This window comes from Ictidomys tridecemlineatus, chromosome 5 (assembly GCF_052094955.1).
Source record: "Ictidomys tridecemlineatus isolate mIctTri1 chromosome 5, mIctTri1.hap1, whole genome shotgun sequence".
Lineage (NCBI taxonomy): Eukaryota > Metazoa > Chordata > Mammalia > Rodentia > Sciuridae > Ictidomys > Ictidomys tridecemlineatus.
Genome location: NC_135481.1, coordinates 178,341,272 through 178,369,238, shown reverse-complemented (window position 1 = coordinate 178,369,238; position 27,967 = coordinate 178,341,272). Strand labels below are relative to the sequence as shown.

Below are 27,967 nucleotides of genomic sequence, written 5' to 3'. Positions count from 1 at the left end.
TCGCCCTCACACGGACTGCCCCTTCCCGGCCGCCGTCCACCTCCACCGGCACTGGTCTCTTCCCCGCCCTACCCTTTAAGCCTAACGGGGGCGGTCCGCGCAAGCGCACAGACCTGCCCCGAGACCCCGCCCCCTAAGTCTTGGGTAACGGCGCGAGGGGCCTGAGTGCGGTGCGCGACGGGACCACGAACTAGTAGGTTGGGGCTCGGCAACGGCGGCTGGCGAGGGTCATATTTCCTCTGGAGGAAAGCTGTGAGGGAGGGGTCAGGCCAGCAATTGGAACGCAGAGATCTGGAGCTCTTGTAGCTCAAGTCCATCTGAGGCACTGGGAAACTTGTGTCCAGTGACGGGGGTTGGGCTAGCGCGTGTTGATCCCAGATTTTCCAGATCGGGCGGGTGTCGGGGACACAGAGCTATTGAGACTAGAATCAGGGTTTAAAGGGAAAAAAATTAAAAAAGAAAAAACTGGGAGCGATTAGAAACAAACTTTGTTCCTGGTGGGAGCGAGCGGGCCAGTTGAGGACAAGCTAAGATGGGAGAACACGTCTTTGCCCCGAGCTCTGGGCAGGCACCGGCCCCGCCCTGGTGATAAAGTCCGACCGGCTTTCCTTGTGGGCGTTGGTGATTGACTTATTTAAGGTTCATTGAATACAATTGTAAGCCTTAGCATCAGCTAGAAATGCATTTGCAGTGGTACCGAGGAAATCAATGGACTGTAGAAGCCCTGGATAGAGAAGAACAGAGAAAGCTACCCAAACTAAATCAGAGTGGAGGGGAATGTTCCCAAGGGGAAACAGCACCTGCCAAGGCCTGGAACAGGGAGCAAGGCTGGTGCATCATGAAGATGCTTCTTTCTGAATCTGGTTGGTGCACAGGGAAGAGAAGACGGTGGGCGGAGCTCTACTACTAACAGTGGAGATGCACAGGGAAGAATTCAAAACTATGTATTTAGGCAGCAGAATACACAGGGTTGGAGTAGAATGGAGAGAAGTACACGAGAGGCTTGGGTGCCAGGGTGAGGTTCATCAGAGAAGCAGATTTTTGTTGAGACAACCAAAAAAATTTCTCTGGTTGTGTGGAGATTTCCAGAAAGCGTTGGATATTTGACTTTGACCATCAGGAAAGTACTGCTGTGAGAATATAGATTTGAGCATCATCAGCAAAACAGAAATAAGGCACAAGGATGGAGACTATAGAATGAGAAAAAAAGGTCCCAGTTAGAACTTTTCGAAGTGATGGTCTTTTTTTATGATCCCAGTATCTAGCCTAAGGCCTAGCTTTACATGCAAATCAGTGTTTGCCAATTAAACAAAAGCCCAGCAGCTGACAGTTGGAATCCCATAGGTAGGAGAGATGCAGACTAAGGGAGTATCTTTATTTCTCTAATGTCAAAGTCATGGGTTCTTGTCTTGGTTCTACTGCCTGGCTGCTATATGACCAGTTTAAAAAATTAAAAAACCTCAGGTGTAGAGCTATGCTATGGTTTGGATACCATTTGAGTGTATCCCCAAGGGGTTCATGTATTGGGGGCTTGGTCCCCATGCCCAGTATGGTGATGTTGAGAGGTGATGGGACTGTTTTTTAAAGATGGGGACCTAGTAGACCTAGGTTGTAGTTCAGTGGTAGAACACTTGCCTAGCACGTGTGAGGTGCTGGGTTAGATCCTCAGCACCACATTAAAAAATAAATAAATAAATAGAGATATTGTGTCCATCTACAGCTTAAAAAACTTTTTTTTAAAGATGAGACTTAGTCCTTATGTCACAGGGGTAGCTGCTCTTGGAAGGAATAAAGATAGTATTTGTGGGACCCAGAGTTAGTTCTCAAGGGAGTAAGTTGTTATAAGAGTGAGCTTAGTTAAGTATGGTACATGCCTATAATCCCAACTATTCAGGAGACTGAAGAAGGAGGATCACAAGTTTTGAGGTCAGCCTGGACAATTTAGTCCCTTATATCAAAAAGCAAAAAGGACTGGGGCTATAGCTCATAACATGTGCAAAGTCCTATAGTCAATCCCCAGTACTGTAAAAATAAAAAATAAAGAGAGCAAGACTGTTTGGGTGCAGTACTTGTAATCCCAGCAACTCGGGAGGCTGAGGCAGGAGGATTACAAGTTTGAGGCCAGTCTCAGGAATTTAGTGAGACCTATGCAACTTAGTGAGACCCTGTCTCAAAATAAAAAATTAAAAGGGCTAGGGATGTGGCTCAGAGATGAAGTGTCCCTGGGTTCAATACTCACTATCAGAAAAGAGTGAGGCTAACCTCAGAATCACTTTCTTTGGCTCCTCCTCAGTTGCATTCCCGCCTTTGTAATGCCATCTGCATGAGGACCTCACCAAAGCCACTGCCATGTCCTTGAATCTCCAAAACTGTGAGCTAAATAAACCTCTTTATAAAGTTATCCAGCCTCAGGTATTTCATTATAGTAACAGAAAATAGAATAACACAAGCACCAAACATGCTGAGAAACTTCACACAGATTTTTCTCATTTAGTCTATATAGTAAATTTACTTTTAAGGGAAATAATATTGTGTACTCAAACGCAGGTCTGACAGACTCCAGAGCCTTGTTCTTTACTATGACTATTGTCATCTGTCACCCAACAGGGATGTCATCAGGGCTCTCTTGAGATCACATGCTCATTGTTTCAAAACATTGTGCTGAGGCCAGCAGACTTGCACAATTGGCCTAACACTAGCTCTGTCATGAGAAGGGGGCAGAGCTGAATTCGATGTAGGTTACCTCTCATTTACTGACTCTCTTCCTGGGGACCACTGAGTTGAGCAGACATGTTCTGCTCTCAAAATTAAATGACAATAGGTCAGAACAAAACCAGTAACTGGCAATTCCATTTTTATCTAGGGCTTTCCAGATTCCCAAGGCCTGATGCCAAATGTGTAGCAAGCTGTGAGTTAGTACACCTCTGTGTGTCTTTGAGCAATCAGTCAGATTTCTTCTATTACACTATGTACTTGGGTTTCTGTTTTTTGGTGTTTGTTTGTTTGTTTTTCAATTTGGTACTGGAGATTGAACCTTGGGCACTTTACCATTGAGCTGCATCTCCACCCCTTTTTGTTGTGAGACAGGGTCTTGCTTAGTTGCCCAGGGTGGCCTCAAACTTGTGATCCTCCTGCCTCAGCCTCCTGAGTCGCTGGGATTACAGGCATGTGCCAGTGTGCTTGGTGGTTTCAGTCATTTCTATTCTGCTAATGTGATTTCTCAAAATTTTTTTCTCTTAAAAAAATAAATATTTAAAAAAATTTTTTTCTCATTAGATACTGTAATGATAGATATCCATACATAGAATGTAATTGTTTTCTCTTAACATGTTTGATTTTGGTTAGTAAGAGGGAGGAGTTCACCTTCTCTGCACTTCATGGCATTCCACAAAAGGCTCCCTCCCTGCCTCCTATGTAATTATTTGAGATCTACTGACATGGATTGTTGGAATAAGAAGGGAAATTAATTTACTGTAATGGACCCCATCCCAAGAAGACTCATAAAAAATGTAAGCTTCAACCTCTTCCTCCTGTTGGACCTTTTTGAATCAGAATCTCTGGAGTAGAGTCTCAGAATATATGTATTTTCTTCAAGCAACCTAGAATGTTTATCTACTTTTTTTTTTTTTTTTTTTGGATGCTGGGGATTGAACCCAGCCAGGGCCTTGTGCATGTAAGGCAAGTACTCTACCAACTGAGCTATATCCCCAGCCCTGTTTGTCCACTTTTGGAAACAACTCATTTCTCCCGTGCTTCTTGTTTTAAACAGAGAATCTGTATCTCTAGGAAGGGAGGGAACTTGTCCCAATCACATATGACATTAGTGCTTCTTTCTCCAACGAAGAATATTAGGCTAGAGTACAGAGACCTGAGTTCAAGTCAAGGCTTTACCAGTCAGTACATAGGGCAAGACATTTCATTTTCAGAGCTCCATTTCCTTACTGTGAGAATAATGCTATTGCTGTATTAGAAATCAAAAGAGAGAATGGCCATGGAAATACTTGGTTAAGCTGTTTTGTGTATATGGAAGTGAAGAGCTGGGACTAGCCAGTGTTCACTTCTCTGTACCACAGTGTCTTTTCAGGGTACCCAACCAAGGTATTACAGTGTTTCAGTGGTTGATGGGCCCCAGGCCATGTGTCACCAAGTTCTCTGTCACAGGTTGGGATGGCCACCAGCTGGGGGAGCCTCTTGCAAGATGAGCAGCTGCTGGAAGAGTTGGCTCGGCAGGCTGTGGACCGGGCCCTGGCTGAGGGCGTGTTGCTCCGGACCACACAGGAGCCCAGTTCCTCAGATGTAAGTCCTAGAGCCTCCCCACAACCTGACTACCCTTCTCCAATCCCCCTGCCCATTGCCTGGCCCTGCCAGACTGAGGGGAGATCTTTTGGCTCAGAGACCACATCTCTTTTGCTTTATTTTATTTTCTTCAATACTTAAAATTGACCTCAAGACATATATAAAGTAAAAATACAGCATGCTGGAGTAATCAAATTTAAATCGGGGGCTCAAAGTATGACTTAGGCAAGTTACTTAACTTCTCTCAGCTGCAAATAATGGGAGCTACCTAGTTGGGTAGGTAAAGAAGATAATTCACATAAAGCACTCTGTCTAGGGAGCAAGTATTATACACACACACACACACACACACACATATACATATATTTTAATTTGTCAATGAACTTTTATTTTATTTATTGATACGTGGTGCTGAGAATCAAACCTAGTGCCTCACACATGGTAGGCAAGTGCTCTGCCACTGAGCCACAACCTCAACCCAGGAGCTAGTATTTTTTAAGCCCTCCCTAATCACACTACCTTCTCAGTAATTGGTTTGAGATATATCTTTTCAAGTCGTTTTCTGTAGAAATTCATAGTTTAAGAAAAAACAAACTGGATCATACATATTATTCTATGATATATTTTTGGTTTTTGTTTTTACAGACTCCCTTAGAAGTCTTTTTAACATCTTCCATAGAGTCGGTATCTCTCTGATGCTTAGTATTCCAGATGTAGATGGGTCACAACTTAACTTTTCTCTCCTGTTGGCCATCTAGGTGACTTCTGATATAACAGATAACACAACAGGGCTAGGGTGAGGGTTAGGGTTAACTACAGAACACACAACAGGGAATATCCACATACATGCCTATTTAGGCCCCTCTATAAGTGTTTCTCTAGGGTTGATATTTAAAAGAACTGCTGAGTGCAAACCATATATATATATATATATATATATATATATATATATATTTTTTTTTTTTTTTTTTTTTTAATCTCATCCTTCAGATGGGCATCAAGCTTGTACCATCATGTCCCACTAGGCAGGCTGAGGCAAGAAGATCAATTGAGCCCACCGATTTAAGACCAGCTCGAGCAATATAGTGAGACCTCATCTCAAATAAATAAACAAAAACCCCTGTTCCTTAAAAAACAAAACTTGTCTCTTTTGTTACTAGGTAATATATTTTCATAGTTCAAAGTTTAAAAGAACCCAAAATTCAAAAGTTATGAGTTTACAATTTAACCTTCCTTTCCACATTCCCTAGCTACCCAATCCCCTATCCTGAAGGCAGTCTATGTTTTAGTATTTTTATTTATCCTTTCAAGTAGTTGATTCCTAACAGGTAAATAACTATATAGACTTTTTCTCATTTTTAACACAAAGAAGCTTTCTAGACAAGCTTTTTTGTACACTTTTGTTTTATTTGTTATTTTTGTTTTGTTTTTGTGATACTGGGGATTGAACCCAGGGGAGCTCTACTGACCATTTTGATTAATTTTTAAAAATATTTTCTTTTTTTTACCTGAAAATGCCATAATTTTATTCTCTTTTAATCCTTGCTAAAATATTTCCTTATTTACCACTTTTTTCTTTATTAACCACTTTGCTCCAAGTTTAGTTAATGGAATCATGGATTGTCTAGTCTCATGGCCTAGGAAAATTTTCCAGTTGCCTGCTGGAAATGCCATGGAGCCATTAATTAATAAGTTCCAAGTGAACCCTGAATTAGATACAGAAATTTGTTAAACAGTGATTATTTCTGAAAATGTAAAAAATAGATTTAAGGCAGATGGTAACCTAAGAGTCGCTCAAGTATTAAAATGGCAGTATGAAGGGATTGGTAGAGTGCTCGCACCAAAAAAAGCATCGTTGAAATGGTTCACAGCAAAAACCAATTTCCTTCCTTCCTTCCTTCCTTCCTTCCTTCCTTCCTTCCTTCCTTCCTTCCTTCCTTCCTTCCTTCCTTCCTTCCTTCCTTCCTTCCTTCCTTCCTTCCTTCCTTCTTCCTCTTTTTATAAATGCCAGGTTTGCGGGGCTGGGGTGGGGGGGACTTGTTATAAAACTCTGTTTTCTATTAGTTTGTGTGAAGCCATTCATTCAATAGAGAACAGATTGGGGCAGGGAAACTGCCTGGTTAGGCCACCTGGAGGCAAGTCCCCTCAAACAATCCACCAGAGGAAAAATGCCTTCTAGTACCACATGACCTGCACCTATCCCCAGCAAGTCTAGTTCCCTCGATTCTACTGAGTGCCTGGAAAGATAGTAAAAATATTTCTACAAGAGGTAAAGACTATAAGGAAGTTACAAGCTCACTCTAGAAAAGTATGAAAATGGCTTGGAAAAGGAGCACTGCCTGTTGATTTTAGCAGCTTTTTTTTAAAAACTAGGGCAATCTATTTATCATGCACACACCACAGAAAAATTATCCCCAAAAAATGTCATGCAGAAAATTTAGATATATAATTGAAAAATACAGACCCAAAGTAGACAAAAATATGAGTTATGTTAAGAAATATGCAAAATAATTTCACTATAAAATATCTCGATTTGCATGTATTAATATTTCGTATGAACCAGATCTAATTGCTCTGATAAATCTCTACTTACATGTTTTAGAATATCTACTTTTTAAGCCATATAAGTTGTATTCATGTATCCATGCATAAACTATCCTGCTTATGAAGCCAAGATACTATAAGATTAATAAAGTAATTTTTAAAAATCTCAAGTCACAGATTAACAATGTATCCTCAAGTTTTCTGAACTATATGCTACTAAAAGTAACCTGTGTTCATGCAATCTGCCTTTTCAGAAGTATATATAAGTCAATGATTGGTTGTCAAAAGCAATAATGTTAGAAATCCTAAGTCAAATTATTCATAGGACTGGATCATAATGTGTGCTTTAAACTGACATACTAACTTTGCAATCTATATTTTGTGAGAGAACAGGTAATTCTAGCACCTAAAGAACTACATCATATGGAATGGGGATGACCTCAGTGGCACTCTTCACTTTGGTTTATCCAGGCTATTGCTTTCAGTCCTACATTGAGGCCTCCTTGTATATCAGTTTTTAATGTGTCCCCAGCCATCTCCCAGTCCCCAGGCTAGTATGGGCCAACTGGAGAGTCCAGACTCAGTAATATGACCCAAGCATATGAGAATGGCCATCATCTAAAGCTGGCTGATACTGTAAAAGGCCTGCCTCTGGCTTTGGCAATAAAATTCCTTGGTTTGTGAGCCTAGATTTGGTGAATTGTTTTGCCTGAATCTAGGATGCAACATATTTTCCCATTTAAGCCTTTATTTCTTCTGTTAATAAATAGGTTTATGTAAAGCTCCAACACTTAGTCTTTCTGGGAATTAATGGAGCCTAGGAAAGGCACAATCTTCAATGAGATTTTTTTTTATTAGTTGCTTATGACAAGACAATGATCTTGACATATCATACATTTAAACAGGAAGTGTGTGTGCATATGTGTGTGTGATTTCATTCCAAATCTTTTTATGTTTTTGGTTTTTCTTTTGTGGTGCTGGGGATCGAACCCAGGGCCTTCTGCAAACAAGGTAAGCACTCTACCAACTGAGCTATATCCCCAGCCCTCATTCCATATCTTTACCGTTGCCTGCTCTATGTCAGACCATCCTAGATACTGAGAACAGAGGTAAATCAGCCAGAAGCCCAAGCCTCTGGAGCTCAGGGTTTATTTGGAGAACATACCCAACACGAAATTAAATAATGTCAAAATTAAATATGAGAAAGCATAGTTGCACAATATTAGTATTTACTGTGTCATGCACTATTCTAAACACTTGGGAATTGCTGACTCATTTAACAGAAATGAGAAAACCATAGTCCAGAGAAGTTAAGTAACTTGCCTGAGGTCATTTAAATGATGGAATAATTGGCAGAGCCAGAATTGAAACCCAAGGGGTTTGGCTTCTGAGACCATGCTCTGAACATCTGAGCTTTACTGCCTCTCTTAAGACACCTGGAAGAAGGAGTAATTCATTATGATTAGAAGGTTGAGATGAGAGGTGGTATTGCTAGATCTTAAAAGACAGATGGGGGAAAGAAACAGCATAGCAGAGGCCCAAAAATAGACAAAGACAAAAAAAGTATTCAAGAGAATGTAACTGAAAGGCAGGAATATTGTAGAAATGAAGGCAGGCCAATGCAGATCGCCAAGAGGCACTGAATGCAGGGCGGAGTAGGAGTGTGAACTTTACCTTGTGGATCTGGGCTGCAGGCCAGCCACTTGCAAGTCAAAGATTTGGCTCCTACAGTGTTTACAGAGTTAATTCAGTTTTTGAATAGGTAATACATGAACAGGATACAAAATTCAAAGGGCTTTAAAGGTACAGTAAGTCTCTTTCTTCCAGAGACAGAAATTATTAATAGTATTTTGTTTTTAATCAGAGTGTTTAAAAGTCAGAGCTAACATGAAAAGAAAAAAGTCTTGGGGAAGAGGGATGGGGGGCACCTACCCAGCCTGTCTCCTCATCACATTTCCTGTTACTCTCTGTTGCTTTCCTGACTGCAAAGCAGAATGCTGTTTTTATGCTTGTGTGATAGTTTTTCTAACAGTAGAACCATGTTATTCTATGTGCTTGTCTCCTCAAAACGAGATATCAGGTGTTTATACCTTTAGCTTGTGGGCAACAGAGAACACATGTGCACCATTAGTCCAAAAATTCAAGAGGGCAATAATGAATCCTGGGGTCAGAGGCAGAGGGAAGTCTTTATCAGAAAAACTTGAGTTTTTCAACCAGCTGGAGGTGTTGAGGAAGGCAATCTTCTGACTCTTAAAGACAAGGAAATGCCCTGTAGCCATCACATATACACTCAGGATATTAGATCACCCTTTACATAATCTGCAGTAATTCCCTGTTTTAGATCATGAAGCCCTCAGGCTGAATAAACCTTACTCTTACAAATATTCTTGCTCAGTTTTGTCTTAAAAATAAATACTGAGGAGAGTTATTTGGGAATTATCTGCCAAAATTTAAAATGGATTTAACCTAATTACCTGACATTTCCACTTTTAGAAATTTAGAATTTATGACTTCTCACATAAAATACATAGAATATGTATTCCAGGATGTTTATTAAAGCATTGATTGTAAAAGAAAAAATGAAAGAAAACCCTCAAATAGCCATCAACAGGATGCTAGATTCAATAAGTTATGGTGTATCCAAAGCATTGGATACTATACAACCATTAAGATGAATGTAAGTGCTTTAATTATTTAAGGAACAATGTATGTAGGTATTTTATGTGTATAAAATAGAGAAAATATATTTGCATACATATGTATTAGTAAATAGATGTCTGGAAGGATATGTGAGGCACTAGTATACCATTTGTCTCTATGAAGAACTAGGTGACTTGGGCACGAGTGGGAATGAGACACACTTCTCACTATGAATCCTATGTCTCTTTTAAATGTTGTATGATGTGTTTGTATTATCTATGTCAAAATAGTAGTATTTTTAAAGTAAACATATAAATGCCAAATTGTAACATCATAAACTTATACTACCGTTAAAAACAAACTGATATTAACTCAAAGATTAAACTCAGGAATGCTTCATAATTCAAGTCACAAAGTCTTCTTATCATCTTACCCAAGTTCCACTTCATTTGTTGCTGGGAATCCTAGAATGCATTTTCCCCCATAGAAAGTATTTGAGATGGTTTTGGGTTTCTTGGTTATGTCAAAATCCAAAGAACCCAAAAAGCAGATGAACTCTAGGCCTGTTAACCTGAGTGCCGCAGGAGGAGTCAGGGGGAACCACTCCTGGCTTCTACTCAGGGATCCAGAGTTCACTTCTATTGCATCACCACTAGCAGAACTCTTCCTCTACCCCAGCCAGAAGAGAAGAGGACTCGGGTGCAAGTTCTTGGCATAGGAAGAGGCCTGGGCTTGAATATCAACCAGCTAGGAATTCATGGTGGCAGGGTGGACTTGGTTTAGTAACCATCCTGATTCACATCCTAGTAATACTTATCTTTTTGGACCTATAACTTAGGTCCTTTATCTGTTAGGTGTGATAATAGTAGTGTCTTTCTTACAGTGTTAAATGTTGAATTCCTGTTATGGATTCATCCATGTTACACGTGCCTTACAAACAATGAGTGCTTAATCATTTTTTGTGGGTTTGTTTTTGTTTTGCTGTTGCCTTTTTGCTTCTTGTTTTTAAAAACATTTAGAGATAAATTGTCACATAATCTGGAAGCTTTCTTAGTATACCCTTCCTCACCCTTTTCCCTATCTCCCCTCCAAGAGCTAATCACTATTTTGCAATTGGTGTATTCTTAATAAATATAGGCCAGGCTTTGCATGGGGTTATGTTTGCAGGAAGACACCCCATTTACAGGTGCTCTAACCATTCCCTGCTTTCTCTCATTGATCAGGTGGTGAGCTATGCCCCTTTTACACTCTTCCCCTCACTGGTCCCCAGTGCCCTGCTGGAGCAGGCCTATGCTGTGCAGATGGATTTCAACCTGCTAGTGGATGCTGTCAGTCAGAACTCTGCCTTTTTGGAGCAAACTCTCTCCAGGTAATGGGAAGTGAGGCTTGGGGATCCAGGAGCTGCTAGAAGCTCTTGGAGGTTCAGGAAGCTGCTGGAAGACTGGGGTTACATGAGATGTTGCTATGTTAGCGACTTGGGGTAAAGGTCAAATATCCCACAGGAAAAACAAGCAACAATAGTATAAGAGTCAGGAAAGCTAGCTTCTAATCCTGGCTCTACTGCTTATTTATATTGCCTCACAAAAGACCCTTTCCTTCTCTGGGCCTCAATATCTTCATCTAAAATATGGGAGTTTGGCTTAAATCTAAGGTCCCTGACAGTGCTAACATTCTGTGACTCTGTAATCCATGACCACCACTTTGAAGAATGAAATTTCCATTTAGAATTAGGGACAATTGGCCTAGTTTTAGAGGAAATTCAAAGATAGGGAAGATTATTGGGCTTAAAGTGAGATTTCCTATATCTTCCTCTAAGCAACGTCCCTATCTTGTCCCCTCAGGCCTCTTATCTTTGGGTAATATAGGATAAAGACTGGGCCACACTCAGGACAAGAGGAAACAATCCCTGAAATGATTCACCCCACTCACCCCTTTCTGTTTCTTCTCCCTAGATTTTTTTTTTTTATTTATCTTTTTTTTCCTCTCCCTAGTTTTTTTTTGTCCAGATTCTTGGATAAGTGAAATTTCTTGATTTATTTTAGAATGAGATACAAATAAGTCCGTTATTTTATCAGAGCATGGTAACACATGCCTGTAATCCCCACTATTTGGGAGGGAAGCAGGAAGCAAAGAGTTCAAGGCCAGCATGGGCAATTTAACAAGACTCTGTTTCAAAATAAAATAAAAATGGCTTAAGATGTACTTCATGGTAGAGCAATCCCCATTATCTCTCTCTCTCCCATGTACTCTCTCTCACACAACATTTATATTTTTAGAATTAAGTATATAAATATGATAGATATAATTGCAATTATGATATATAATTGCATGTCTTTGATTAATTTTTCTTTTTAAAAATATTTTTAGTTGTAGATGGACACAATGCCTTTATTTTATTTATATTTATGTGGTGCTGAGGATCGAACCCAGTGCCTCACATGTGCCAGGTAAGTGCTCTACCACTGAGCCATAACCCCAGTCCTGATTAATGTTTCAACAGACAACTAGGTTATTTTGTTAGAGACAAAAATCTAATAACATGCATTTGGGGTGTGAGTGAGTCTGATAAGGGATCTTAATGATAAAGAAGTTTGGAAACTATTGACTTGGAGCCAAAAACCCGATGAGTCATGCATGTATGAACCCTACCACCACCTTCTTTCTCAGAATGGGCCCAGCTCTGTACCTGAATTGTGGGATATATAAACAGCCTGGCTTATGGCTTTTACCCTAACCATGTGATTATGTAGGAAATCTTCCCTCCAGCCCATCTCTGTAACCCCTATCTTCCTTGTTCCTTTCTCCTCTAACACACACACAACACCCTAGCTCCTAAGGAGAACAGCCTCTTTGAGCTTGGGATTGAAAGGGAATACATCTTCAGAAAAGGGAAAATGTTTCACAGTTTACCTGGAGGCACTGGGCACTCTCTTCCTCACCAAGGATTGAGGTAGTCCCAATGAGAAAACTAACCCTTGTGACAGAGCTGACCAGGAACAGAGGAATTTCTGGGCATGCCTGAGGTACTTGGCTCCTCCCACTCTCTGCAGCCTGGTCTCTATTACTAAGTGAGCCTACAAGTCAGGCTTGGGCAGGCCAGCAGAGTCCACCCTGAATCTTGAGAGGCAATAAGTGTCATATTACCGAGCTGTATACTCGTGCCTGTGCCTTTTCTTAAGGCTCCAGAAAGCCATAGCGGATGGGTGCCTACTACACATGTCACAGCAGCACACTGAATTATGCCCACTAAGACACAGTCCCATCTTTGTGTAGTTTATAGACCAACAGGAGAGGGCTGGGGATGTGGCTCCGTGGTAGTACACTTGCCTAGCATGCATAAAACCTTGGGTTCAATGCCCAGCATGACAAAAGAAAAAAAAAAAAACAGGAGAGATGACACTAATCACTATATAAATAAAATGGAAAGTTGCAATAGCCGTCAATGCGATAATAGAAAGGTGCTGTGAGAGCACCTAGCAGGGGGATCCGATCCAGATAGCAAAGGTTCCTCTGAGGAAATCACCTCATCCGAGGACTGATTGAAAAAGAAACCAGGATATTTAGTTTGGGTTTGTGAAATCTTACTGGAACATACGGGTCACTGTCCTCAGAGCTCTTGTGGACAGGGAGAAGAAAATGTGTCCTGGGAGGAACCAGAGGGTAGGGGAACATCAAGTCAGTCAGAAAGCTCACCAGCCATTAGAGTTCTTCAAGTATTTGAATAGTAGTTATACCACATGCCATTTTTTAAAATATATTTTTTAGTTGTAGATGGACACAATACCTTTATTTTGTTTATTATTTTTTTATGAGGTGCTGAGGATTGAATCTAGTTCCTCACACATGTAAGACAAGCACTATACCACGCCACAACCCCAGCCTATCACATGCCATTTTTTAGTTCTTTTTTGGGACCAGAAGAATATATTCAATTTTTGCTTGTACTGTCTCATTTACTCTTCACCACAACTCTATAAGTACAATTATTTTTCTTTTCATTTTATAGTTGAATAAACTTAGATACAGAGAAGCAAAAAGAGTGTGAGGTTGCCTAATAATAGGTGATAGACCTGGGATTCGAGCCTGGGTCATCTGGCTGTAGGGTTGAATTCTTAACCATTATTCTTTTTTAAATATCTTTATTTTATTTTTATGTGATGCTGAGGATCGAACCCAGTACCTCATGCATGGTAGGCAAGCACTGTACCTCTGAGCCACAACCCCAACTCTTAACCATTATTCTTTACAAGATTGGAATGGGTATTCAAGTTTTGGCCAAAAGACCCATAGGGGATTCAGGGACCAGTGAATGGGAGCAAGATTCCTTGATCTTTAAGGTCCCAGGTAGCCTGAAAAATGTTCTGTTTCCTCCTCCAGCACCATCAAAATGGACAAATTTACTGCTCATCTCTTTGACATCTACAAACAAGTCTTGGGAGAAGGCATTGCCCAGGTAATCATTCCCAGCCCCTCCCCAAGTCTGGGGCCTGCCCCCTCATCTCTCATGTTTGTTTTGCTTGTTTTTGTTTGTTTTGTTTTTACCAGAAGAATTTGGTGCAGGCCTTGATTTCATGTGGATCTATCTCTCACTGGTCCCCACTGAGTCTGTATATCCCAGCAATTCTGGGATGACCAGAAGAATGATCCTGCTGGGTTTGGGAATATTAGTTAGTGCATCTTACCTCTACATGGAGTTCATGGTACCTGTCTGTCTGTAACTAAATTATAAGAGGCAGCCCTTGGGCAGATGCCTCAGCCTTCAGTTTTTCCCACAGACTGTGTTCCTGGGTCTGAACCGCTCAGACTACATGTTCCAGCGCAGCGCAGATGGCTCCCCAGCCCTGAAACAGATTGAAATCAACACTATCTCTGCCAGCTTTGGGGGCCTGGCCTCCCGTACTCCAGCCGTGCACCAGTAGGTTTCTTGGGTGGCTGTGGGCCAGCCTGATGGAGGTTCAATCACTGGTTGAACCAGGGATCTCCATGACTGTGCCTTCCTGGGCCCTAGGTCATGGGTTCTCCCTACCTACACACAGTCTGTGTCCTGCAGCACAGTTTCCACTTGTAATCAGGTTCTTAGTATGTCAGGGAGAGAAGGGACCTCATGGCTCATCTAGTCCTTATCTGGTCATTAAACAAGTCAGTGTTCCAGAGAGAGGAACAGAATCTGCAAGGGGCTTGCAGTGAGAAAGAATTTGACATGTCTGAGATCATGAAAGGAATTCTGAATCTAAGGTAGAGAGGAATGCAGGAGCTTCCATGTGATGGTTGGGTCACAGTAGTAGCCATTCCTAGCCAGCAGATACTCCAGGTTGCTGTGATTCCAGATGGACTGCAGCAGCATTCCAGGAGGCACCTGAGGGCCCAGGGGAAGGGACTTCAGCTCACTTGGGCCTCAACAGCTCCTGTGGGCACGTACATCAAGGATCAGGGTGAGAGCAGCTCAGCATATTTCACCTAAAGTAGATCTTGTAAGAAAGTGATGGTAAGAAGCTTTTAAGTATGCACATGATTATTCAAGTAATGTTTCTATGAGGTCAAGGGCAGAGAGGTCTTCTGGTCAATCCAATAACTGAACAGCCATCTCTCTTCCAACAGACATGTTCTTAATGTCCTGAGCAAGACCAAAGAAGCCGCGAAGATCCTCTCCAATAATCCCAGCAAGGGACTGGCCCTGGGGATTGCCAAAGCCTGGGAGCTCTATGGCTCAGCCAAGTAAGGATGTAGAAAAAAAATGGCAGCTCTTTTACTGCTTTAGATTCAGCATTCATGGGTCCAGCATCTTCTCTTTTGCTTGACATCGTTAGGGAATGAAGGGATTTTGCTAAGAACAGAAACTTAGATGTTTAAGTGCCAAAGTTTTGTTTTGGGCTTCCTCCCCATACCTCTATCCCTGTACCAGAGATTGAACCCAGGGGTGCTCTACCACTGAGCCACATCCCCAGCCCTTTTTCTTTTTTGAGACAGGGTCTCACTGAATCGCTGAGGCTGGCCTTCAACCGTCCATCCTTTTGCCTCAGCCTTCCAAGTAGCTGGAATTATATATGTGTACTTGGGCTTCCTTTTTAAATATGCAATGGTATGGCTAGAGATAATATTCCTCTTGGTGACTGCCTCTTGCTGCAATGCAGCTGTGCCACCTAGGGTTGGAGAGATAGCTCTACGGCCAGGCTCTAAGTTCTCCTTTTCTTCATAGTTTTCCTGCCTGCTTCCCAATAATCAGCTCTGAATTTTTTTTCGCCTTTTCTTTTTGTGGTGCCAGGGATCACCCCAGGGCCTTGAGAATGCTAGGCAAGTGTTACACTCCTGCGCTATACCCCTGGCCCCTTCTCCTACTTTCACTGCTCTCAGGGTGTTTGATTTTGGAATGCTCCCCTGTCATCCCCATATCTCCTTTCTAATTTTCTGTGCTTTGGAGAAACAAGTGATCCATGTTGTTATGATTATGTCTAAAGAGCATGAGGGCCTCGTGGATGAGTAATTGCATAAGCTTTGGCTTGGGAATTTTATGGTATCCAATTTACCTGCTTAGAGGCATTTTTTGCTTTCTTCCTATTTCTCAACCATGTTCCAGATGTCTGAAGATACTAGGTAAGTGATGCAAGATAATTGAGGGATTATAATACTAACAGTTATTGCAATGTTCATATAGCATTAACAATTACCCCTTAAAGAGCACTTACTAGTGTCATACCTTAAAGCATTTTCTGGTGCCCAAGTGATTTACATACAGGATTTCATGGAATCCTCATGACAAATACTCCTGAGGTAGGAACTATTCATCTCCCCTGTTTTATAGAAGAGGAAACTGAGTTTAAGAGAAGTGAAGTGACTTGTTCAAGTCAAATGGTGAGTAGGTGGCAGAATCCAGAGTCTATCTCCCTCCAGAACCTGTATTTATTTGTGTGTATGTGTGCGTGTGGAGAGTTTTTTGTGGTACAGGGGAGCTCTACCACTGAACTATCTCCCCAGCCCTTTTCATTGTTAATTTTGAGATAGGGTTTCACCAAGTTACTGAGGCTGGCCTCAAACTTTCAGTCCTCCGTGTTTCACCACCTGAGTAGCTGCAGAGCCTGTATTCTTTCTTTTTTTTTTTTTAAAGAGAGAGAAGAGAGAGAGAGAGAATTTTTTAATATTTAGTTTTCAGTTTTCGGTGGACACAACATCTTTATTTTATTTTTATGTGGTGCTGAGGATGGAACCCAGCGCCCCGTGCATGCCAGGTGAGCACGTTACCACTTGAGCCACATCCCCAGCCCAAAGCCTGTATTCTTAATCATACTATTACCTCCAAGAGAGTATCTGTGGGCTTGCTAAACTTCACTAGGATCCAAAGAGAACAACAACAACAACAAAAAATTCAGACTATAAGCATTCAGAGGCCATCAGACAATTATTCTGTCAAGTAGAACTCCTGGTTAGGTTGCATTTTGAGAGAGTGAAGCCAGGGGATGAGTCAACTGGTGAGCTGCTGATGGACAAACACTATAGAGGGCTCCTGCCAGGCTGTGAATAGCATGAAGAGAAAAGACTTATTGCCCAGAATTGAACACTGGTGGGTAGGAGCTATTCATCTTACGCAGCGCCTAAGCTGGAACTGGTTTCTGCCATTATGAGTAGAAAAAGGCTCCGCTGATTCAGCACAATGGCCTTGGCAAGTCATTTCTTTTTTCTGAGATTTAGTTTTCTTATTTGTAAAGTAGAAGTGATAATAATACCTAAAATGGTGGAAGTGAGAATTAAATAAGGCCATGGACCTGAAAAATGCTTTAAAAATTCAGTGTGGATCATGTGGTTCATTTGATGGTGGTGGTGATGGTGGTGGTGATGATGATGATGATGATGATAAAAATAGCTGCTATTGAATTTTATTTAACACAAGAAACTGAGGCTCAGAAAGGTTTAGTAACTTGCCTAAAGTTATGTAACTAGTAAGTTTAGAATTTATCTGCCTCTAAAACCTGAGTTCTCTCTACTACACTAGTATGGATTGAAAAACCGAGCTTAACATTTGTAAAGATGAATTTTCATTAGTTATCTCATGCTTTTTAAGATTTTTTTAAAAGGAAGGCTAGACAATTAATTATGATTTCAATTTAGACAAACTCTAGGGTCTATGATTAGAATGAATAGAATAAGAAAAATGCTTAAAAAGTTGGGAACTATGATCTAATTAATTATGATCTATCTCCTCAGCACCTGGAAATTCAGGTTCCAGAGAAAGAAACACTTGTTTTAGGACACATCACAAGTCACTTGCAGAGGCATGAGTAGCATTGAGAGGTCCTGTCTCCAAGCTATCATGCTAGAACCACTTAACCACCTTCCTTAGGTGACAATTTTTGTAGTCTTCCTTGGTTCCAACTGCTCATAATTAAAGGAAGGAGGAGATAAAATGTTTCTTGGTCTAATGCCCATTGTTTGTCAGGTGGCAGGCTGAATTAATTAGCCAGAGCATGCAATTCCACTTTAACCCTCAGCCTCCAGCCTTCCTCCTCCATGGCTTCTAGGAAGCAGTTCAGCCTGGGCAAGATGCCATCTCCCATTCATACCTACCCATGTGCAGAGCATTTCAGTGGTTCATAGTACAAAATGAAGAACAAGACCTTTGTCCCTCCGGACTCTCTCAGGGCAAGATGGCTTAAGAGAGCAACACTTCTAACTTGTCTCTAAGATGCCCAGCTCAAAGCCAAGACTCAGCTTAATGTCACATCTGGCTTCTTGAGATTTCAGGTGGGCTGGGATAGGGGATATTTTAGGATCTGTATTTTGGCCAAGTGGAAAGAAGTCAGGAAAACAGAGTTTAGTCCAAGAGGTTCAGCTAAGATGGGGAAAAACAAAGACAAAGAGATAAGAGGCCCAGTACAGGAGGTCAGGAATATACACTTAGCATCCTCAACCAATGTTCCCAATGGTCTTAGCAAGATACAACAGGCACAAAGCAGTACAATTTCAGTAAAAATGGAGTTTGGTATTATAAGCATTGGCTTTATGAGGCTGGTGGCTCATAAAGGCTTTTTAAGAGTAGGCCTTTTTTGACACTGAAAATATCTGAACTGGCAGCTCAAACAGATAGTTCTCTGCATAAGCTTTACCTTGAGTTCTCTAGCCCCTGTTTCTTTAAGAAACACATGAATAAAGAAAGAGGAAGAGACCCAGTAAGCCACTTTGATCCCATTAATACTGTGAGATCAAACATGGTCCTGTGGACATCACAGAAATGTTGGGAAGCCCCAGGTGATACTGCCTTATTTGTAGTTAGATCTGTGGCTTTCTGTAGGGATCTGTCTAGCTCTTCTAAAGTTTTATGCAAAAACCACAATTGTTTTTGCTTTGTACCAGGGATTAAACCTAGGAGTGCTTACTCCTGAGCCACATCCCCAGCCCTTTTTATTTTTTATTTTGAGACAGGTTCTCACTAAGTTGCCTAGGGCCTTGCTAAGTTTCTGAGGCTGGTCTCATATTTGCAGTCCTCCTGCCTCAGCCTCCTGAGTTGCCCATGTCTAGCTACACTCTTTTCTTTTTTTTTCTTTTAGTTGTAGATGGACTCAATACCCTTATTTTATTTATTGTTTTTATATGGTGCTCAGGATTGAACTCAGTGCCTCACATGTGCTAGGCAAGCACTCTATACTGAGCTACAATCCTAGCCTCACACTCTTTTATTATATGTTTACAATGTAGTAATGGAATCACTTGTACTTGACCCCTAGAATTATTTATTTACAAAATATTAAACAGTCTTACCTGTTTCTTCTTCTGGATTTTGGAATCATTATGTTCTGTTGTAAGAAAAAAAATCCTCTTGGGTTTTTGAGATGAGTTTAAATCTAAAATTGACATCATTATAATTTTTTCCCTTTATTTCTTTTTTTAATTTTTCCTTTAAGGCAGAGTGTAAGTTGCCTAGGCTAGCCTTCAATTTGTAATTCTCTTATCTCAGCTTCCCAAGAACCTGGGACTTTAGGCATGTGCCACATGCCCAACTATTACTGTATTACATATACCCACTAGAGAAGGGGTAGAGACATCTCCATATATTCCAAGTTTCCTGTTATCAGAAAATAAGATGTTATAGCCTTAGGTGTCTATGCCTGAGTTAATCCCAAATTAAGGTAACATCTACTCTTTCAGGGAAACTGTTTTATTCTTATGGGGGGCGGGGGAGAAAGGATAAACTCTATAGCAGCCTCAGGCCCTTTGTGTTCTTTCTCCAGTGCTCAGGTGCTACTGATTGCTCAAGAGAAGGAAAGGAACATATTTGACCAGCGTGCCATAGAGAATGAGTTACTAGCCAAGTAAGTATGTGGTCCCAATGGGAAGGGCCACTTAGAACACAGCATCCGCTCCTTCTGACTCTTGTCCATCTTTCCCAGGAAGATCCATGTAATCCGGCGAAGATTTGAAGATGTCTCTGAAAAGGGGTCTCTAGACCAAGACCGAAGGTTGTTTATGTAAGCATCCCCAAAGACCCACTAGCCGATTTGTTCATGAAACCCTCTTTCCCCAAATGATCTTTCCTTCTGGATGGGATAGATGGTTTGTTTTCTTTTTTCCTAATTTCTGAAATATTCTTCAGGAAATTTTGGAGAAAGGCCAAGCAAATTGCTTCCAAAGGGTTGTCTCATAACTGATGACATCTGGATAAGGATGTCATCCTTAAAGATAACCTTTGTTTTCATACTTCTCTGAGCTCTGCAAAGTTTTCTTGCCCCTCTTGGAGGCTGGTCAAGTCCAGCCTAAGTAGTTGGGCTGGACAGACAGGGAAGCAGAGGGCCAGCTGGCTTATTCTGTGATTTATCTAGATTCCATTCTCTGAGATTGGGCCTGGATTTGTCTTCCAAGCCAGGCCTTGCCCTTTCCTCCATGGGCCACTACAAGGTGACCACAGGTTTGGAAATTTGTGATTGTTAAAGTTAAAATCTCCATGGGATTTCTCAATACCATTTAATTTTTAAAAATCTTTTTTATGTATTTTTTTTAGTTGTCAATGGACCTTTATTTTATTCATTTATTTGTATGTGGTGCTGAGAATCAAACCCAGTGCCTCACACATGCTAGGCAAGTACTGTACCACTGAGCCACAACCCCAGCCCTTACTTTTTTTTTTTTTTTTAAATAAAACACAGTGGCTTACTTTCTAGATAAACCAGTACTATCAAATAGGTCAAAGAAAAGGGGAAGAAATTTAAAGGTAGTCTTTTTCTTTTTGTAGTACTGGGTGTTGAACCCAGGGCCTTGTACATGCAAGGCAGGCACTCTACCAGCTAAGCTATATCCCCAGCCCAAGTCTGTATTTTAATTAGACTCATTTTTGCACCTCATCCCACCCCACCACTTTAAGAAATCTTAGGTTTCAGCTACTTTAAGCAGTGGAAATACAAGTTCGTGTTTGTTTGGGGCACCAGGGAATAAACCCAGGGATGCTTTACCACTGAGCTACATCCCCAGCCCATTTTAGATTTTGAGACAGGGTCTCGCAAAATCACTTAAGGCTGGCCTTGAACTTATAATTTATCTGCCTCAGCTTCCCAAGTTTCTGTGATTACAGGTGTGCACTACCGCATGCGACTAAAGTCTGTTTTTCTATGCATGGTAATATGATTCTGCTTCTCAGTCATTTTGAGGCCATGTGATTTTGAATTTATCTGATTTGATTCCGGTTACCTTCCTGTTTCCCTGTAGTCTCCTGAGAATGACTCTAGATGTAGAATATTCTAAAACATTCCATATTGGACATCTCTGTGTTTTTAGTGAAAGCACTGGTAGTGTAGGTATCTCCTTTCAATAGTTCCAGTGAACCCCAGCCCAGGTCCTGTGGACTTTCAGAAAAGCCAAATGCATTTTGATATAATCTGAAATTGATTGAACCTCTGAACACGTCAGTTACAATTTAATAACAATAGCTTTTTCTGTTATGTTCTAGGGATGGCCAGGAAATTGCTGTGGTTTACTTCCGGGACGGCTACATGCCAACTCAGTACAGTACACAGGTTGGTATTTTTCTGTTAGATAATTCTTTGCCTCCTGGGACTTACCCCAACCTAGATGTCACAACAACCAGGGTTTTTCTGAGTCTTAGCTTCAATTTCTCCTCAGGGAACTTGCTTTTGTAACTTCCTCCCCTCCTGCAAGTGTGTCTACCTCTCTCTCTGCAAACACACTGTCCTCTAGAATCAGCATCCTCAGGAATTTAGTGCTTTAGCCACTCACACATTTTTCTAGAGATGGGCTGGCAGATGTTTAAAAACTATCTTTCTGGGCATAAAAGTACCAGCTTATAACATTTGTTGATTTCTCTAGTACAATTTTGAGCTCCCCAGCTCAACATCTGTGAACACGGAGTCGGGAAGAGAAGGGTACAGTCAGCTCTCACTAGCTGATGCAAGCTAGTTCCAGCACACCACTGATCATTTTCTTCTTCTTTACTGCTCCTTTATCTGAGTCAGAAAGTTTTTATCATCTGTCCATTCATGTTCATGGAAGTAATGATGTTACTTCATCTTGTTATCCTACCATGTCATTGAAATTATTTACCACATTTATTTTATCACTTAACTATTGCCCTGTGAAGCATATAGTTACCCCCATTACACAGATGGAGAAACCAAGGTTTGGAGAAATGCAGAGATTTATCTAAAGTCTCACAGGAAGTTTCCAGGCTTCCTGACCTTCAGGCCAGTAGTGTATTGTATCCTGGTATTCCCAGGATATCATTCTTCTGTCCTGCTCCTAACATACATACCATGGAGAGACTTAAGAAGCCCTGCTTTCACTTAGGAGAAGGTAAAGGAGGATTTCCAAGTTAGGAAATACCATTGGCAATGGTCTGGGGGTCATTAGCCTGATTCTGCCTCTTGGGACCATTCCTGGGTTTCAGTTTCTGAAAGCAGGAACTATAAAATTGAGGGAACTCCTTTCAGGTCTATAGTTCATCTAGGTTTCCCCCCTAGGTTGACCTCTATAGAGGGCAGCTGGACGGAGGTGGCAACTCTACAGAAGTTCCTTTTCTCTAGAGAAGTGGTAGCAGTGTTGGGAACTTGCTGAAGAAACTATCTGTTGGGACCCATCTTGGATCCAAGTTTCAAGATGAGGATGGGGGAAGAGGCCCAAGAAAACTTAGAGGGAGAGCTAACAGGGTAAGGAAAGTAGTGTATATAAGGAAGTGGACATTTTTAGGGAACTGAGAAGCTCAAACTGGGTTTAGAACATGGAGATAGATCTATAAACTTAGAGACTTGCTAGATGACCCTGGGCAAATCCCTGCTCATGTTTGGGTTGTGCTTTCCCTGCTTGTGACTTAATGAGGTATTTCTGGGTTTATCTCATGTTCTGGGCACCTGTGACTCTGCCTGGAACCCCAGACCAATAATTAGATGATTGGGATTATTGGGTAAAGATAAGGTAAAAGTGCCACAGCATTGAGTATGGCAGGAGTTGCTCAAGTCTTAGCCTTGATCCTGCTATGGACAGTTTGCTGTGATCTGGAGCCAAGGACAGACTGTCACCCCAGTACCTGAGAATGGGGACCAAAACTGGGACACGTGATTCTCTGATGTTTCCTGCTTCTTATATCCTAAGCTCCTGACACAACAGGTCATTCATCTTGCGATCACCACCAGCGGGCTTTTGTCCATATTTTTCTGTTAGCCTGAGTACCCCATCTCCATTGAGTCTCACCGTCAGACTGCCTTTCTCCAGGATACTGCTTGAATGAATTTCACTTCAGTCAGCCACAGTAACAAATAACAAATACTTATTGAGCACCTATGAAGTGCCAGGAACTATGTAAGATAGCGGGGATACAGAAGAAAATAAGACAAGAATCTGGTCCTAATGGAGCTCATAGTCTAATTAGAGAATGCGGCCTTGGAAAATTTTTTTAGAGAGTGTTTTTTCTCCTAGTTGGGAAGCAGCTGCTTTGAATGAAACAGCAGGGTGAAAAGATAGAGAATTATGTTGAACCTACATTAAATAGGGTAGTCAAGGAAGGCTTCTCGGAGAAGGTAACTGAGTCAAGACTTAATGATAAGAAGGATCTAGCCATTCCTGGAAAAAGCCAAAAGAAAGAGAATTTCAGGCAAAGGGAAAACACAAATGCAAAGGATCTGAGGAGGTTTTGTGTGTTTGAGGAATGATAGGCCTATGTGGCTAGAATGGAGGAATCAGGACGCAGGGGTAGGAGTCGGGGTGGCAATATGGAATGAAGTTGAAAAAACAGACAAGAGCCAGATCCCACAGGGTCTTATAGGTCATGATAAGGAGTTTGGATTTTTTATTTGGTAAAAGGCAACAGACTTATACACTCTGAAGAAAAACCAGAGTTTGAGGTGTTGAATTTTATTTGAAATATGGTGGGAAGCTGAACTCATAAGTGGCCCAAGCCCTTCGAACCTCATCATCAGTTTTTCTATATCCTCATAAAAGATTTTTCACCTTTTGTCATTTCCCTTTTTTGGGTCATGTATCAGTGTGCTAGACTATGAGCTCCTTAAGGCAAGAATCCCATGGATTCGAAAAGGTCACACTTTCCTCACAAGGATATTGCAATGATCTTGGAAGATAATCAATGTGAAGATAAAAATCATAATACCTGACAATCAATGTGAAGATAAAAAGCATAATCAGTAATGATCAGCAGACATGAACTAAAATAGATTTCTTTTTGCTTTTTGTGTTCCTCCCTCTGCAGAACTGGAAAGCACGCTTACTACTGGAGAGGTCATGCGCTGTTAAGTGCCCAGACATTGCCACCCAGCTGGCTGGGACTAAAAAGGTGCAGCAGGAGCTGAGCCGGGCGGGCGTGCTGGAGATGTTGCTCCCTGGCCAGCCTGAGGCTGTGGCCCGCCTCCGTGCCACCTTTGCTGGTCTCTACTCATTGGACATGGTACATAAGCAACCCATTTCTCCCATCACAGGCCTCTTAGTGACAGAAAGCTGGAGCCCGATGTGTCGGGAAGGGTGGAACTGGCATTATGGTTATTATTGTGACTTGCATCAATGGTGCTCTGGGGAACCCCTAGAACCTTGGAGATGAGAGCAGCCTCAGAGGGCTGGAATTCACCATCAACTCAACAAAGGTAGAGATGGGGGTGTCAACCAGGGGACAGGACTAAGGCAGGTAGCAAGAATTGAGGAATAGCTGTACCCACTGTCTAGATTACCTGCTGCAGAGCCTGTGTTGCCAGAGGAAGACCTATTCTACTTGTGTTTATGACTGCAAGGGTTGTGGGGATCACATCTGAAAAGAAATGTCCAGCCTGAAAGAGCAAGTGGCTGTTCCTACTCCTGCTCTTCCCATAATGCTACTTGTATGATCAGCAGGACTCTCATTACTTCTTTTTGTCTTAAAACTGTGTGGTGACTACTTTCTGCCTCTTGCCAGGGTGAAGAAGGGGACCAGGCCATTACTGAGGCTCTTGCTGCCCCAAACCGGTTTGTGCTAAAGCCTCAAAGAGAGGGTGGAGGTAGGTGAATCCCCCTCTGCAGAGCTACTCAGTAAAAGGAGCTACCAAGTTGTCACTAGTGAATACTTTCATGGACATAGGTCAGGCATGGTGGATACAAGAGGAAGTGTCATAGGTCCCACCAAGGACAGTGTCCCCCGAGACCCTGTGACCAAGTGCTGTGGAATACAGGGGAATTAACCAGCACTGGAGGGTTTGGGCAACTTTAGTTTGAGGTGCCTCGGGCAGATGATAGAGTAGCAGGTAGTAGTGTGTTAGGTTCCACAAAATACATATCTGTCTTCCTTCCTCATTTGAAACTCCTTGAGGGCAGGGATCATGTCTGCCTCATAGATCCAGAGATGATTTTTGACCTGGTTGGAGTTTTCCAGGTAGAAAAGGGGGATGAGTGTTCTAAACAGAAGGAACAATCTCAAGCAAGAGCACTAGGCCATGAAAGCATGGTATGTTTTGAGGTTAATGAGAAACTGGTGAGGTTGGAGTAGCAGATGGTAGGAGGCATTATAAAGAGCACTGAATGTATGTTAGGAAATTGGATTTTATGATGGGAAGCCATTAGAGAGTTTTAAGCAGGAAGGGGACGTTTGATTGATTAAGGATCCCACTGGCTATCAGTGGTAAGAACTTGCAAAACATACAGTGTTTCGGCCATTATAGATTTCCTAGAATGAAGAGACTGATGACAGAGAGACCATAAAGGAAGCTGGTACAGTTGTCCAGAAGAGTGATGTAGAGGCCCAGACTAGGGCTATGACATCATGGAGCACAGACTGGAGAGACATGTCTGAGGTAGTGTCCGAGGTAAAGCAGAAGGAGGAGTTGAAATAGGACTCAGGGGATGTCTTTTGCTTAATTGGGAATTGGAAGTCTAAGAGGGGCATGTTGAAGCAGAAATTGAGTTCTGTTTGGACATGCTGAGTTTGTTTTGGAGACCTGTGGGACATTTGTGTGATATCTAGAGCAAGAAGCTTAAGTTAAAGATACAGGAGTTAACAAATTATGGGGTATAGGTGGGATCTTGGAAATACAGAAGAGAACTCCCTGAAAAAAGGTATATGGAAGAGAGAACAAAGGTGTAGGATAGATTCCTGGGGAACCCCAACATTTAAGAAGAGAAGGAACTGAGGCTGAGGAGAAGCATCCATAGACAGGAGAACCAGGCAGGATAGTGTGATGGTAGATGTGTTCGCTTGTGTAAGGGCTTTCATGTTAGATTGGCCTTGGATTGTTGGAAGCCATATGTACTCCAGCTTTACTGAGCTGGTGTCATAAACTAAGGCTGTTGAGTTGTTCACATGGCCCCAGAAGTGAAAAAGATAAGTAGAGGGTTCAAGGTAACTGGCCAGTTTAATTGCAGGCAACAACTTGTATGGGGAGGAAATGGTGCAGGCCCTGGAGCAGCTAAAGGACCGCGAGGAGAGGGCCTCCTACATCCTCATGGAGAAGATTGAACCTGAGCCTTTTGCAAACTGCCTGCTACGGCCTGGCAGCCCTGTCAGAGTGGTCCAGTGCATCTCAGAGCTGGGCATCTTTGGAGTCTATGTCAGGTGAGCCAATAAGGGGAAGCTCCTTTCCTACCTCCCAGCAGGTAGTGGAAGGAGCTAGAAGAAACCCTGGACAGAGTCAGGAATCATGGGCTTCAGTCCCAGCTCTGCCAATCCCTAGCTTTTTTACTTATTTCCTTGTCTATGAAATGAGGCCAAGGACTCAAGACCTGCCCACCTCACAGAGCTCTCAAATGAAGCCCATATGAGAAGTATTTTGCTTTTCAACATATAAAGGAACTTCTCATATAATGGAAATTGCAGATGGTACTAAGACAATTGAGAATAGATAGTCTGACAGTCAGGAGTAGATTCTCCAGGGAGGAAGAGAGTTTGGATCCAGCTCAAAGTCCCCTGGGGATTCTGGAGAAAGATGAGAAAGGTCAGCTAGACATCATTCAGTGGCTTTGAAGAGCTATATAGCCCCTGGATTTGGATTTGCACACAAAGAATCAGAAAGAGAGGAGGACTTGGGAATTTGTAAGTAACAAGTCCCTCATGCTACTTCCTACAAAATACTTCAAGGTTAGGGCAAGGAATACCAGATGCTCCCTGCCAAAACCTGCCCCTCCACAACCTCCCCTTCTAACCACTTTCAGCATCTCTGCCTGTCACTCCTACCACCCCGACAGAGAGAGAAAACTCATAGGCTCAGGGCATGAATTGAGAGTGTTGTTCTTGCTTTATTTACTCTTCAGGACCTACTTGCAAAGTAAGGGGTGTTATCCCAATTTTAAATTGAGGAAATTGATAGTTAGAAAGACTAAGGAATTTGCTCAAAGGATACAAAGCTAGTAATTTCCAAGCTAGAATGCAAACCTAAATCTACTCTAAAATCCTAGCACTGTTTTGGATATAGTAGGTTACCTATGTACTGCTTAGCTGGGACCAGGAAAAGTCCTGGGTTTGGTGATGTTGTATGTCTTCCGACCCCATTTCTATAGGCAGGGAAAGACACTTGTGATGAACAAGCACGTGGGGCATCTACTTCGAACCAAAGCCATCGAGCATGCAGATGGGGGTGTGGCTGCAGGAGTAGCAGTCCTGGACAACCCATACCCTGTATGAGGGCACAGCCTGGACAGCCTGGACTTCACTCAAGAGACCTTCTATCCCACGTACTTGTCACTAATCTCCGAACCCTCCTACTTTAGGAGGGCCCTTCTCTCCCAAAGTTTTCTAAGGTCTAGTGTGAAGGATCTGAGGACCAGAAAGGCCATGTTTCCATTAGATGAGATCTAGAAGCCCCCAAATTTTTGATGTGTGGGAAGGGAGCTGCTCTGAGGTCAAGGTCCATAAATTCTGCCATACTTCTCTTGGCCCCTCATCAGCCTTTTCAGCAGCTTCCAGTGCCTGACTTGGGATAGGACTGAATGATAGAGGAGAAATGGGGGCGGGGGGCATAGACTTTTTTCCATCTCTGCCTTAAATAAAATTACATTACTGACTGTTGAATCGTTGTTTTGTATACAGAGG

General features: G+C 41.9%; 1 protein-coding gene across 4 annotated transcripts; it reads left to right on the top strand.

The window, feature by feature from the left end:
• The first annotated feature begins 38 nt into the window (after window positions 1-38).
• On the top strand, window positions 39-27,946 carry Gss (glutathione synthetase). 4 transcript variants are annotated; one of them, XM_013360584.4, is made up of 14 exons: window positions 113-193; window positions 2,294-2,371; window positions 4,162-4,296; window positions 10,704-10,849; window positions 13,858-13,933; window positions 14,256-14,395; window positions 15,079-15,195; window positions 19,698-19,778; window positions 19,857-19,934; window positions 21,407-21,473; window positions 24,173-24,367; window positions 24,866-24,947; window positions 26,305-26,494; window positions 27,436-27,946. In XM_013360584.4, the coding sequence occupies exons 3-14, from the start codon at window positions 4,168-4,170 to the stop codon at window positions 27,557-27,559; spliced, it is 1,425 nt and encodes a 474-aa protein (XP_013216038.2). In that variant the 5' UTR covers window positions 113-193; window positions 2,294-2,371; window positions 4,162-4,167; the 3' UTR covers window positions 27,560-27,946. The 4 variants fall into 4 exon arrangements, with proteins under 4 accessions (XP_005329958.2, XP_013216038.2, XP_021585246.2 ...); XM_005329901.5 differs by lacking the exon at window positions 2,294-2,371 and having other exon boundaries at window positions 39-193; XM_021729571.3 differs by lacking the exons at window positions 113-193; window positions 2,294-2,371 and adding an exon at window positions 7,835-7,851 and having other exon boundaries at window positions 4,180-4,296.
• Window positions 27,947-27,967: the final 21 nt, after the last annotated feature.